Genomic DNA, 13,208 nt, shown 5'->3' on the forward strand with positions numbered 1-13,208 from the left:
ACACCAAACATACTCACGGGGGCAGGGGGCAGTAAGCCTGAGACTAGAATCTGTTGCTACATCTACCAGGCTAAAGATGAATTTAAGGCCCATCTGATCATGGCCATCACCATTTCCCCCTTAAACAGTGTCTTGCTGATTTAAAGATTGGAGGTTGATGTTTTTCTATCTGATCAAGTTTTTCAGAGAATAAAGTGTTACATTTATTTGCTCATTCCTTTGTCTTTGCCGGGTTCCCATTGTGAAGCCCTGCCCAAAAGGCACCAGTGAGTCTGGGAGGACAGGAAACTGGGAGGTCACCGAAACATCTCAGGTCTTTGTCCTACAATGTGTCTGCTTGGATCCAGTTCTGACTGGGTGCCTAGCCACCATAAGTTTGAATGTAGCATGCTGATTGGGTCGGTTCCTGCATAAAATGTGAGTATCTTGATGCCAGAGTCGACCACTCGAAGATCCATTCCGAAGAAGAAAGAAGGACACCTGCAGCCATCTCCAGTGACCGCCAAAAAGCTGACTCAGTGACCGATGTAGCTCCAGCCCTTTCTTCTGTGCGACAGGGAGGATCCAGACCAAACTACTTTCTCTTGGACTAGTAGGCTTAACAAGTATCTAGACCAACTACAGTTTGAGCCATACCACGATGAGCTGCGACCTTCCAGGCATGCAATATTCAAATACCCAAGGACCTCTGGCAATGCTGCGGTGCATAGTCCCGTCAAGCGCAGTTCTGGCAGCAAACTTGTGGGCATCTGTTTGGGTCTACAGAGACCCCATCCTGATCATAGAAGTCCACTCAGCTGAGTCATGGACCGAGAGAAGGAAGAAAGTCTGCCGAGCGACAACCGTTGCTGCCACAATGCCTGTGTCGAGCCACCACAACCAAGTGCCACGAAGATTGTCTGCTGGGCATCACTAAGAACAAGACTGACCGTCTACTCCCGCCAAAAGTTCCTCCTCCAGTCGCTGAGGCAAGAGGCCCGAACTAGAGCTGCTGTCCTCTTACCTTGGGACATGCCAGTGACATTGTTGTTCTTCATCATAGAAGGCACTGTCTCACTGCTGGGTAATTACCTGGGTAGTTGTGGTGTTGCTGTTCTCTCCTCCTTAGCTTGTAGAATCACATTGGGGTGGACAACCCAATCGTGTTCTCCTAATCCTTAGAACATGTGTCCTTTAGGCACAAATCCTTCAGGTGGCCTTCCTAGTCTCCCTGAAACCTTTGAATCCAATTTCGTTACTTGCCACGAAGAGCATCATCTGAGAATTTAACTGACGGCTTCTGCCTTCCTTTGTTTTGTGCACGCGGGCCACTGGCTCCCCTATGCCCACATCTGACTTTTGAGACCGATTCCCCAGCAAGGGTTGGAATTATATAGTTTAGGACTACACAAAGTTATCTAACTTAACAGTATTGCTATTTAGTAAATGTTGGTTGATGAATTACTTGCTAACCTAAAGCTACTCTTGATACTTACCAGTTTTTTTTTTCTCTAAAGGGTCTACTATTGAACTGGGTATTGCTACAGCAAATGTCCTTCTGTACATGTTCGTGAAACTTTCCTTACTTACCTGAATTGCATTTTGAGTTAAACATTGCCCTAGTGTATATAATAAAAAATCCCATTATTTAAAATATAATTAGTGTTTATTTTGATCAATTTTGACAATTAACCACAAAAACACAACGGCCTAACCATCCTAGAACTCTTTAAAACCTGCATGGAATACTATATCAATACAGTAACAAGAACACATGGATAATTCTGGGAGGCGATTTTAACTTGAGCCTAGGAAATTGTCCTCTAGGACATCTGTATGACCACATCGAAGATGCAACATTGGGTTTCCAGCATCCTTCTATGAGCATTTGTGGTGTTTATTTAAATGGGAGCTAATTTCATGCTTCACTGATGGATTGGGACCTGTGTGCCCTTAAGGGTCGCACTATTTCAAATAACCCAGGAAAGTGCACTTTTAAATCCTGAAGGGGTTCGACCTTTAACTCCTTTTCCATTTCGGAAAATAAATTGCCCCTTCGAGTTGACTTCAAAGTGGTTGAGGAGATATTCAGCAACCACCATCCTGTAGTGCTTTTAATAACTTGGAATCCTGCCACTCTTCTGCCAAACACCAATTCTCATATTGCTTTGGGTATACTAGCCCATGATAGTAGGATTAGATGGAAGGACTGTGATGTCAGTCGTTACAAAGTACTTATTACCCCACATCTTCATTCTTTTTGTCTTATAGCTCACCACTACTGAAATTTTATGTTAACATATTTAGATCGGATGTTAAATTTGTCAAACCTTTTTAAGGAAAAGTGACAGCATGTTTTAATAGCGCAAAAGGCTAGTTTCACCAAACCTGTAAAGCAGCAAAGAGTGCATTTTTTGAAGGCCCTGGAAAAAACAGATACATGTAGCAGTCCGATTGCAGAAGCTAAATCAGCCTATTTAAAAAAGCTATAACCATTAAAATAAATTGAACTAGATAATCTGGCTTGGTCAGAACTTAAAGGTGGCACCTGCCTCAATGGACCCCAGAAATAGTGGGAATTGGTTTCATCTAGTCCGATTTATCATCGTGGCTCCTCTGGACTAGAGACTACTATATAGAGGACCATAATTGGGTAATACATTTTTCTTCTTTATACACTTCAAATGTACATTTCGATAGAGAAAAAGCCGGACTTATTTTCTTCATAATGCTCAAATGCAGGGCTGAGTCTGGTGTATGTTTTATTTCTATTGAGGAGGTTGGTATCCAGTGATTGCATCGAATACAAAGCATTGAATGCCAAAGCATCGAAAAAAATGAATCGAAAAAAAGCATTGAATGCATTCTTCTCAAAGTTAAAGGTAAAGGTTTAATTTTAATTATAATGGGTATTAAGGGGTAAAAAAAGGGTTTGGGGACCCCCCCCACAATAAAAAAATGGAGCAAAAAAAGCATTTGATGGCTTTTTTTTCGTTGCTTTTTTTTTTAGATGCCAAGGCATTCGATGCTTTGGCATTCTTTGCAATCACTATAAACTGAGGAGGTTGCTAAGGTCATCAATAGGGAGGCACTTAGTTATTGCCCAGGCTTTGATGGTATCCCTGTCAATCGTATTTGGGCCCTCTTTGTTCTTTAATGCCACAATTGGAGATCTGAGTTTCGATAATCTATCCAATTTTTAAAAAGGGGAGGAGAGATAATTCATCAGCGTGTAGGCCAATTTCCTGCCTGGATTCCCATCCATTTTAAAATCTTTGGGTGGGTAATTTTGGCAAAACTGGAATCCAGGTTATTGGCGAACCACATTTTAACTGATGTCCACTGGGATTTCGACATGGCCTTGGCACCAACAAGCAGATCTTCAAAGTATATTTATTCATTGCCAACTCAGCGTATATTAAACAGGAACCCAATAATTTAGCTTAGTACCGCCTTTAATAAATTTAATATGCTTAAATTGACGGATACTCTGATCCATGAACGGCCTGGCACTGTTGTTGGATACACCTTGTTTGGATTCACTTTGGCTTGTGTAGATTGTAGCTCAAAGGGGCAATGTATGGCAGAATTTCCAAATGTTCTGCGAGCCCCCCAGGGTTGCGTGTCTTGGCTCCACTTCTTTTCTCATTACATATAAACGCCCTTCTCCGTTCTGGGGCTGATGCCGCAAAAATTGGTAATGGATTCTTTCTACACTGGTACATGCAGATGATACTGTGATAATGGTACAGACAACCCGTGCCCTGCAACAACTCATCACTTTGTAAACCGTATTCACAAATTCACTTGATTTAAAAAAGTCCAGGCAGAAAAATATGCTTTAATGAAATGGAGGTGAAAAACGACAAAACGTCCCTCTACGTAGGGCAAGAACTACAAAATCCCATGGGTGAAAGAATTCGATTAGTTAAGAGTTTGGTTAGGTCAGTGGCAAGGCACATTGTTAGGCAAAGTTTGTATGCAGTACCCTCTGGGAACACTACAAACAACGCTGACTACAGGTATAGGAAACCCAACCTTTGGTATAAGGTTGTACTACACAGTTTTGGTAGCGTGTTGAGCAGCCAGGCTCATCTGAAGAGGGGTCAATGTGAGCAGCAGGGGAGTTAGAGATTCACAGTGACAAGTATTCAAATAAATACTTACACACCAAGTTTCTTGAATAAACAATTATAAATGTGTCAGTTAGAATAAGCCTTATTCAGAAGTAAGCAATAAACAAGTAACACGTACACTTCAATACTGTACACTCTTAGTTTCTAAAACAGTAAAGACCCTTTAGGGATGGACCACAGGCACAACCTACACCCTCAGGTGATTTCAATAGCTAGGGGGCTGGGGACATTAATATCTTACGGTTGGTATTTAGAATACTGTTAGGAGTTGGTAAAGGTTATTAGAACAACGAGAGACCACAAATATTCTCAAGCAGGCAAAAACTTCCGGATCCCCTAAGAAGAGTAATTTAGTACAACAGGCTAAACCAAAGTCAATGGCCAAAAGTTTTATATAGGATGAAGCACTTCTGGTAGGTAAGTAGAAAAGTCTTTCAACAATGTTTTAAAATTCTTTGAAGAAAAAAAGAATCAAAAGGTAGGGCCACAAGCTGAATAGACTTGTGAGCAGTAGAAGATTCAAGCAACTCTACAATGAGGGCTATGTTCTCTCAGACTTTACAGTAAATTTGTATTGAAGGAAAGGTGCTGCAGATGACTTCTGTTCCTGTGCAGCTCTGCAGATCTCACTGTTCTGGGCCTCAGTCGTGGGGACAAGAGGGAGAACTTCTGGGGACTCCTGCTCTGCAAAGGGACGGTCACCGATCACAACCGGAAATCTTTCCAACAAGTGGCACTTCGGTGTTTCAGCTCCTCTGGACTACCGCAAATAGCAGCATCGCAGTGTCTGGCTGTCAAGATGGACTTTCCTTGCTTCTGGGATCCCACACTCTATTGAAGGGGCTCAGGCTTGGTCATTCCTGCTTCCTGGGAGTCCTGAGGATCTTCCTGGAGCTCTTGGCAAACTTCAAAGCAAGGCACACAATCTGGTGTTCCTCTCCCTGGCTATTCGGTTTTCAGCACCAACTCTGCAAAAATTCAAACAGCTCTGAGACGGATGTCCAGGTAGCTTACGATTTAAATTTGGTTTCAGCACAGCAGCAGGGCTTCACCGGGCAAACCAACAGTCCAGGAGTTGCAGCAGACGTCCTCTTCAAGTTCTTCTTGGGTTCCTTTGTCCAGTGGTCGACTCTGCCTTCCAAGCCAAAGGCCTCGCCTTTTATTCAGTTCTCTCCCATTAATTTCAGCCTAGCTGTCAGTCACCCGGCAAGGTGGCTGTCCTTGCCAGACAGTCAGCCGGCCAATCACCACAGAGTGCATCTGGGTCTCCTAGGAGACTAAGCACAGGGAGTTTCGGGCACCTCCCTCACTTCCTGCCTACCCAAGACACCCTGAACCCCAACCAATGGGACCAAACCTGGTTTGTCGTGCAGAGTAAGTCTCAAGAAGGACCTTTCCACAAAGAAATGGCGAAAAAAGAAGACCGGGCCATTTCGACAAAAATGGCACCCTTCGGTGCTTAACTGCAGCTGCGTAACGCAGCCCGTGGTAAAGACAAACCACGGTAGTTAAAATGAAACCACTGCCACCAGCCATTCAGTGAGAAAAGGGTAACATAAAAATGTTAGATGAGAAGCTAGATAAAGTGGATACTGGGTGATCTTGGGGCTGAAGACAAGACGACCAGAAGAGCAGAATCCCATGATGAAGAAGAAAAGACGCATGCAGCTACTTCCAGCGACCACAGATGCCTGCTGAGTGGCCGTTGCTGTGCTGACCATTTCTTCCATGCGACAGATGCCACCCGAAGAGGTCGTCTCCTTTCTTTAGACAATTAGTCTTTAGAAGACCTGCATACCGAGCCATCCCACGACAAGCTGGGACCTTCCTGGGCTGCAAACCACCAATAACCTGGGACCTCGATCCTGGGTGCTGTGCATCATCTTCCGAAGAACAAATCTTCCTAAAGCTTTGATGGACTCGTGTTGGACCTCCAGGAGCAAGATTCCACTCGTTTAAGTCCTCTCCAGAGTGCTGGACTAAGAAAGCGAGGCGAATCGTTGAAGAACCATTCTTCATCTGGTGTCTTGAAAAGGGCACCAAAATCAGAGAGCCGCAAGAAGCAACAAAGAATCATTTGCTGTGAGCCTTTCCACTCGACTGCTGCTGCAAAATCCCTTTGTGTTTTTTCTTTTGTCTGAAGACCAAGAATCCAGTGACCGGGTCCTGTAGCTGCTGCATCATGAGGGTGTCTGCCTGCAACATCTTCATTGCTGAGGTATTGCGAGAATCAATGTTATACTTGGAGTAGTTCTGTCGCTCCTGTGTGGTGAGGGGGGGTTTAATGTGTGTAGTTGGGAGTTTCCTCATCCACGCTCACCCAGGCCTAATGCTGCAACACATTCAGGGAGCCTTCTACAAAGTCCCTGAACCCTTTTACCAACTATAAAGTATTGTACTTACTTGTTAAAGAAGATCTCCTCTGGAACTCTGAATTTACTACAATGTGTGCCTTATCCTGTACTGCCTACAGCTGGCCACTGTACCCCCAGTGGCCCCATCTGGCTCTGAACACTCATGTCTAGATTAGGGAAGGACTGATCAAGCATATGGCCTTTTTTATTTTGAGGGACATAAATGCTGTTAATACACTTTTGCATTTGTAAAGTGCTTATCTATAAATGTAGATAATTCTTAACACTTAAATTTAACATGTAGTTACGGTATTACACTGTGTGAGCTTTGCTTTAGAGTTTGCATATGTGAGTGATATCAACACTTAATGACCACCCTCATCGCCTCTAAAGAGAAGTCGGACTCTTGCACCCACTACCACAGAGTCAGGAGAAACCTGCTGGGAACTATTCGTAACACTAGATTTTTTTTCTAAACCGTCACCAGAGTATACCTGAAAAACTTTGCCAACGTGGACGTAAAAATAACTCTACTAGAATTAGAAAACACAGCATGAATATATAATTATGTTGATGTGACAGGTCATTGTAAAATACAGATAGACAGAATCCCATCATCCCCCATCTGGTCTACTGGATGAATTGGTGACAGCCTTTCCATAATCAAAAATATGATATTGCCACATCCTGAGGTCTGCCACTCATTCTTGTGATCTACAGAGCTTGATGAATGCCCATACCACTCCAACAGGTTAGAAACCTCTGAATCATCTAGACAAGATTTCACTCGAGTTTCCAGGTCACAAGGTTGAGTTGCCGGCAACCCGGCAAATTCAAAGTTGCTTCTATCCCTCTTGGAATTAGGAGAGAATCCTCAAAGAGGATGTCTGTGACAGCGAAAATTGAACATGCAAAAAAAAATAAAAAAATAAATAAATAAATAAATAAAAAAAATAAAATAAATCGAACTATGGTTGTCTGCCTACTTAGGACAACAATTACTAAATTCAACACAGCCGAAAAGCAGAGACTTTCGGGGGAAGGCCCATTTAAAGTTCTGGAGGGGCAAGTGAATGCACCGACTCTCCAATTGGAGCAGGCAAACCAAATCTCTTGCTCCCACAATCGACAAGCCCTCAACACAGTCGACCCTGCCGTAATATGACCAAGTTGATATGTTGCATGGAGTGCTAGAGATGGTCATTCCATCCATCACAAAGCCCAAGTTTGACCTACTTCACCATCTGCTTATTTTATAGATTTTTTTTTCCGTTTCCTCAAATTGATGCCATCAGTGTGAACAAAAAGTCATGCATAATTGCAACCAGTATGTAGGTGGTCACTTTGCTCCTTCAATTTTAGCACCTGCCTGTAGTGAACTACCCATCTAATTACAATCCATAGCGCACATTTCCATGACACTGCTAATTGTATGCCAGTTTAGGCTACAGTAATCGTTAAATATATATTTTTTAAGGATATCACAGGTGGAGGTTTAAACCCAGCTGACAGAGCTGCTTCCTTTTTCCAAAGTTGTGTGCCCAATCCTCGGGATGGGACGCACGTACAAACAAACTCAAACACAGCAAAGAAAATCTCTAGGCATCTGGAACAATTTTGGGGATGGCACAGAGTGGCCTGTAAAGTGTTTTTTCTGACGTTAGGTCTATTATGGCTAAAACATTGTAGAGCTACACTGTGGTTTGCCTCTAGCACTATACCATGAAACGTTTGCAGTGATGTAGTTCAGCTTGCTTTTATGTGTGTCTGCGCTAGAAAACAAATAAATAGGCGACAGGAGTCTTGATATGCAGGGTAAAGTGTTGCAGCAAAGAGTACATTGTCTATCGGCTGACACCAGAAATGTCAATGACAATTACTCTAGATGGTTAGTAGAATCAACCTTACATGCAATTGAAACACAGTGTAAAAGGGGTGATAACTTGAAAGTCAAGCACTAAAGCCAGTGGCTGTGCTTAGATGTCAGTGAAAACGCTACTTTAACAGATGCCATGAGGCAAGGAATTGCAAACAAACCAAACTACCCACACATCATATTTGACACCAGCGAAGAAAGCAGCAACAGAGCAAAGATGAACGCAAACAATGCGGCTCTGAATTAAAAGATCCAGAGAGGTTAATGGATAATACTACTTTGTGAAGAACGATGAAATGGAAGATGAAACAACTATGTTGCAGTTAGAAAAAGGATTTTTGCAGACCCCAAATGTCTAATCAGAAACAATGTAGGCAACCACTGTACTACACAGGGATACAACTATGATTCTCCCAACTGTAATGTGAAGCAAGCTCCCTCTGCTTCACACTAACCTGAAACAAGAATGAAATACAGAAATCCAATCAGCAAAATAAGCAAGAGTATAAATATTATAGCCCAACCCTGATAAAGCCCCCCCACACATACCTGCCAATCAGTACTGTCCTGTACAGAAGCTCAGCATTTTTTGAATATTGAAATGTGGGCAACAAAGGACTCACCATTATCGTTCGTTAAGTTAAGTAAAACTCCAATAATGGCCCTCATGCAGTCCTCCACAGCCTTGCCTACATGGTTGGTTACAGTACACAGAGAAAGGGATGTATTGTCTACAACACAGATGCTATCTTCAGCTCGATTATATCGCTGGACAAACTGTTCACAATGCTGCAAAGCTCTGCAGAGGGAACAAAACATTTTATTCTTAGGAAAGCACTATGCATTGATTAGATCAAAAATGGAAAAAACAAGGTTTGGCCCATGAGCATTAGCTCATGGAAAAGTAATACATGCACAAGGCAGATTTATCTGGCTGAGAAGCATTTGCAGATAACAAATGCACTATTGCCTGAGAAGAACAAATTACTTACCTCTCTGTAATGTTCTCTCTTATGGATGTTCCTCCCACAAATGCCTTATGTTTGACATTATCTTCCAGTGCAGCTGCTGTTCTAAATATTTAAGCCGCAAAGAGGCCGGGTGGCTACGCGTCTGTTCTGCCTGATGCTGCACGCCAGAGAGGACCTCAGAGTCAGTATATATTAAGGCGCTGCGCCCATGCCCTTAGCACTACTGCCCTTTTTCCCCTAGCCCCCAGATGAGGAGGGACGATTATTCATACGTCCCATCCCCTTTCCTCCATACTATATGGGCGATTACAAGTGAATGTAGGCCCATGGTGGAGAGGAGACCCTCCTTCAGCAAATAGGTTCCTGAGAACCGCCTGTCCGAAAGTAGCATCAGATCTAGAGGCGGCATCCAAATAGTAATGCTTGCAGAAAGCCTAGGGAGAGGCCTAAGAGACCGCCCTGCTTATGACTTGCCAAGGGACATGGCGCTGGAATGCTATGGCTGTTGCCTTGGTCCAGACTACGTGGGCGTGCATGTTCGCCGGGAGTGGCTTTTGCTGGCCCTCGTATGCTTCCTTGATGGCAGAGACCATCCAGCGGGATATGGAGGCCTGATAGCCTGGTCTTGCACCGCCGAAAGTGACACACAGGGCATTAGATTTGCGGAAGCCCTTGGTCCTGTCAAGGTAGATTCAGGGCACACCTGACATCCAGGCAGTGCAGAATGCTCTGTGCCTCCTCCTTAGGATCGGCAAAAAACATAGGAAGGACCATCTCCATGTTCAAATGGAAAACAGGCGGCACCTTAGGCAGAAATGCTGGTTGTGTCCACAGGACTACTTTGTCCCTGTGAAAGGTAGTATATGGTTCTGAGGCGATCAGCGCCTGGATTTCGCTGACTGCGAGCCGAGGTGAAGCTGACTAGTAATGGTGACCAGCCTGATGTCCTCGTACGCCATTGGCTCAAACGGTTTGTGCACCAGGGCGCCCAAGATTATGTTCAGGTCCCATATAGGGTGTGGCCTCCTGATGGGCCGGGAGAGCCTTGCGAGCACCATCAAATGTTTGACGATAGGAGGAGAAGACCCCCCTCCTCCAAATTCCTGAATGCCCCGAGGTAAGTGCAGCAGGTGTACACCTGCACGCCAGATTGGGCGAGGTGCGCCGAAAAGGAGAGCGCGTCATGCAAAGTACATGCCACTGGGTCGATTTCAATGGCGTCTGACCAGTGGCAGAACCTGGTAGACTTACTTTTATACTGGGCCCTGCTAGCCTTGCTCCGTGCACCCTGTACGATTTCCAGATTAGCCTGGGAGAGGCTGAGGTGCCTTAGCGTTACCTGCTCAGGAACCACGCTGTGAAGGCTAGTTTCTGTGGCGCGGGGTGGAGGACCCTGCGCCAGAGGATGTGCCGGGCCCGTCGGGAGGTAAATCGGTGACATCTCTGAGAGGCAGAGCACCTCCGAGAACCATGGCCTGGCCGGCCACCAAGGGCCTATTAGAGTGATGCTGAGCTGGCGAGACTCCTTGATCTTGCAAATCACTGTGAATCGGCGGAGTGGGCGGGAAGGCATATGCCGTCATGCTGTTCCACTGAATCCGAAATGCGTCTCCCAGGGAGCCAGGACACTGAGTGCACTTCTTGTTGTGTCAGGTGGCGAAGGGATCAACCTGGGGGAGACCCCATCTGTTGAAGATCTCCTGAATAACTAGGTCATTTATCTGCCACTCGTAATTGTCAGCTCCCAAACTGCTGAGCCTGTCCGCCTCCAGGTTGGATTCCCCCGGAAGGTGGACTGCTGTGAGGTAGATGTCGTTTTACAGGGCCCACTCCCACATGCTGATTGCCAGTCTGCACAGAGGAGGGGATCTGGTGCCTCCCTACTTGTAGGCATAGTACATACTGGTCGAATTGTCTGTCTGGATGAGGACAACCTTGCCCCTGAGAAGTGGAAGGAATGCTCTGAGCGCTATCCAGGTGGTGTTCAGCTCCAACCAATTGATGTGGTATTCCTGCTCCTGTCGAGTCAAGGTGCTGTGGACTGAGAGATCGTTCAGGGTGGCTCCCCAGCCCTCGAGCGAGGAGTCCGTGGTGAGGATGACCTGCAGTGTGGGAAGCCGGAAGGGCTTAACCGCCCGTAGGTTGTAGTCCCTGGACCACCATGTGAGGTCCGGGTGGAGAGATGGAGGAACGTTGATCATCTCGGATTGAGTGGTTCCATAAAGCCGTGAAGTGCAGCTGAATCCTCCTCAGTCTCGTGTGTGGACCGGCTAATAGGACCGCCGCCAAGAGACCCAGGAGATGCTGGTACCACCATGCAGAGGTCACCGCTCTGCTGAGGAAGTTAGTGGTGGCCCTCTTGATGGGCGAGATCTTGTCCTCCGACGGAAATACCTTCTTGGAGCATGTGTCCCAGATGAGGCACAATAATGTCAGTCTGCGTGGGCTGCAGCTGCGACGTCTTGAGATTGAGCGAAAAGCCCAGATCGTGCAGTGTGTTCCTAAGGGCCTGGGAAGAGTGGTGAACCGCTTCGGAGATGTAGCCCTGACGAGCCAGTCGTCGAGGTATGCGTAGATGTGGAGGCCATGCGCTCTGAGGAGGGCAGCCACAGCATTCATTAGTGTGGTAAAGACCCTCGAGTCGAGGCCAAAAGGAAGGACCTTGTATTTGGAATGGTAGCCCATGATGATCCTGAACCGTAGGAAAGAACGATGGGGCTGCCAAATCGGGACGTGTAGGTACGCGTCCTTCAGATCCAGAGAGCACCTCCAGTCTCCCTTGCACAATGTCTCTGCTATAAAAGCTAGCGTAACCATCTTGAATTTCTCAGAGGTAAGGAGAGTTTGTGGGTGGAAAGGTCCAGCACAACTCTCAGGCCCGCCTGGTTCTTTTTCTGAATGGCGAAAATTCCCAAGCCTCGCTGGGAGGCTGGGACTTCTTCCACGCCCTGGCTCTCGACGAGCGACCGCATCTCCACTAGAAGGAGTTGTTCCAACTTGAGGGGGTGGAGGAGGGTGGAGAGGCTGGGATGGGTAGGCGGTACCCCGTGGATACTACAGAGACGATCCAGGGGTCCGTGAAATTCTGGCACCAGACATGTGCATGGAGAGCAAGACTGCCCCCACTGGAGACAAGTGGACCCGGAGGGGCGTGCCATGCCTTTCCTTCCGAGGCTGTCGCGGAGGAGGGGGACTGGAAACACCTCTTACCCCCCCCCCACTCTTTGTTGCTTGCCTCGATTTGGAGTCGCGAGCGGTCAGGCTGCCTGGACCTCTGTTCCTGGAAGCCACGGAACCCTCCGTACGTACACCCTTTGTCGGAGTGCTGCTGTGACTGGTGTACGATTTGGGCATGGTATTTGTCAAGATGGATAAAAACTTGGCCGTTTGAGCGGTTTTTCTTTTTCTCCAGCTCCTCGTCCGTGGTAAAGTGGAAGAGGTGCATACCCCATCCCCCCTGAACGGCATGTCTAATATGTGTTCCTGGACGTCCGGGTGAATTTCGTTGCACGGAGCCAGGCTGTCCTTCTCATGTTCGTCTTGATACAGATGGCATGGCCAGAGGTGTCAATATGGGCCACTGTGGATTCCATGAGGTCCTGCGCCACCAGCTTGGCCTCAGCTAGTCCCACCTTGAAAAGTGTTTGGCTCTGCGTAGGGCGTTCCGGGAGGAAGTCTGCAATTTACCGCCATAACCATTGGTTAGCGATAGTCAGCATGGCATTGGCCAGACCAAGATGCAAGGACGCGTTGGAATACAGCCACTTCCCGTACGCCTCCAAGACCTTCACCTCCTTGCCTAGCAGTGTCGACGAGGAGGAGGCTGATGACTGAGGCTTGGAGTATAGTGATGCTGCAGCAATCACAGAGGAGTGTGGCTGAGGATGGGCCG

The 13,208-nt window shown here is 46.4% G+C and overlaps 1 protein-coding gene across 1 annotated transcript in view; it reads right to left on the reverse strand.

Moving 5' to 3' along the window:
* Nucleotides 1–13,208, reverse strand: part of WAPL (WAPL cohesin release factor) — a 1,736,851-nt gene that overhangs the window by 535,440 nt on the left and 1,188,203 nt on the right. Inside the window, exon 13 of the mRNA XM_069610766.1 lies at nucleotides 8,969–9,144. Within this exon, the coding sequence (XP_069466867.1) occupies nucleotides 8,969–9,144 (176 nt within the window). The remainder of the gene's footprint in view (nucleotides 1–8,968; nucleotides 9,145–13,208) is intronic.

Source organism: Ambystoma mexicanum, chromosome 8, assembly GCF_040938575.1.
Source record: "Ambystoma mexicanum isolate Mex_15411 chromosome 8, UKY_AmexF1_1, whole genome shotgun sequence".
NCBI classification, from domain to species: domain Eukaryota; kingdom Metazoa; phylum Chordata; class Amphibia; order Caudata; family Ambystomatidae; genus Ambystoma; species Ambystoma mexicanum.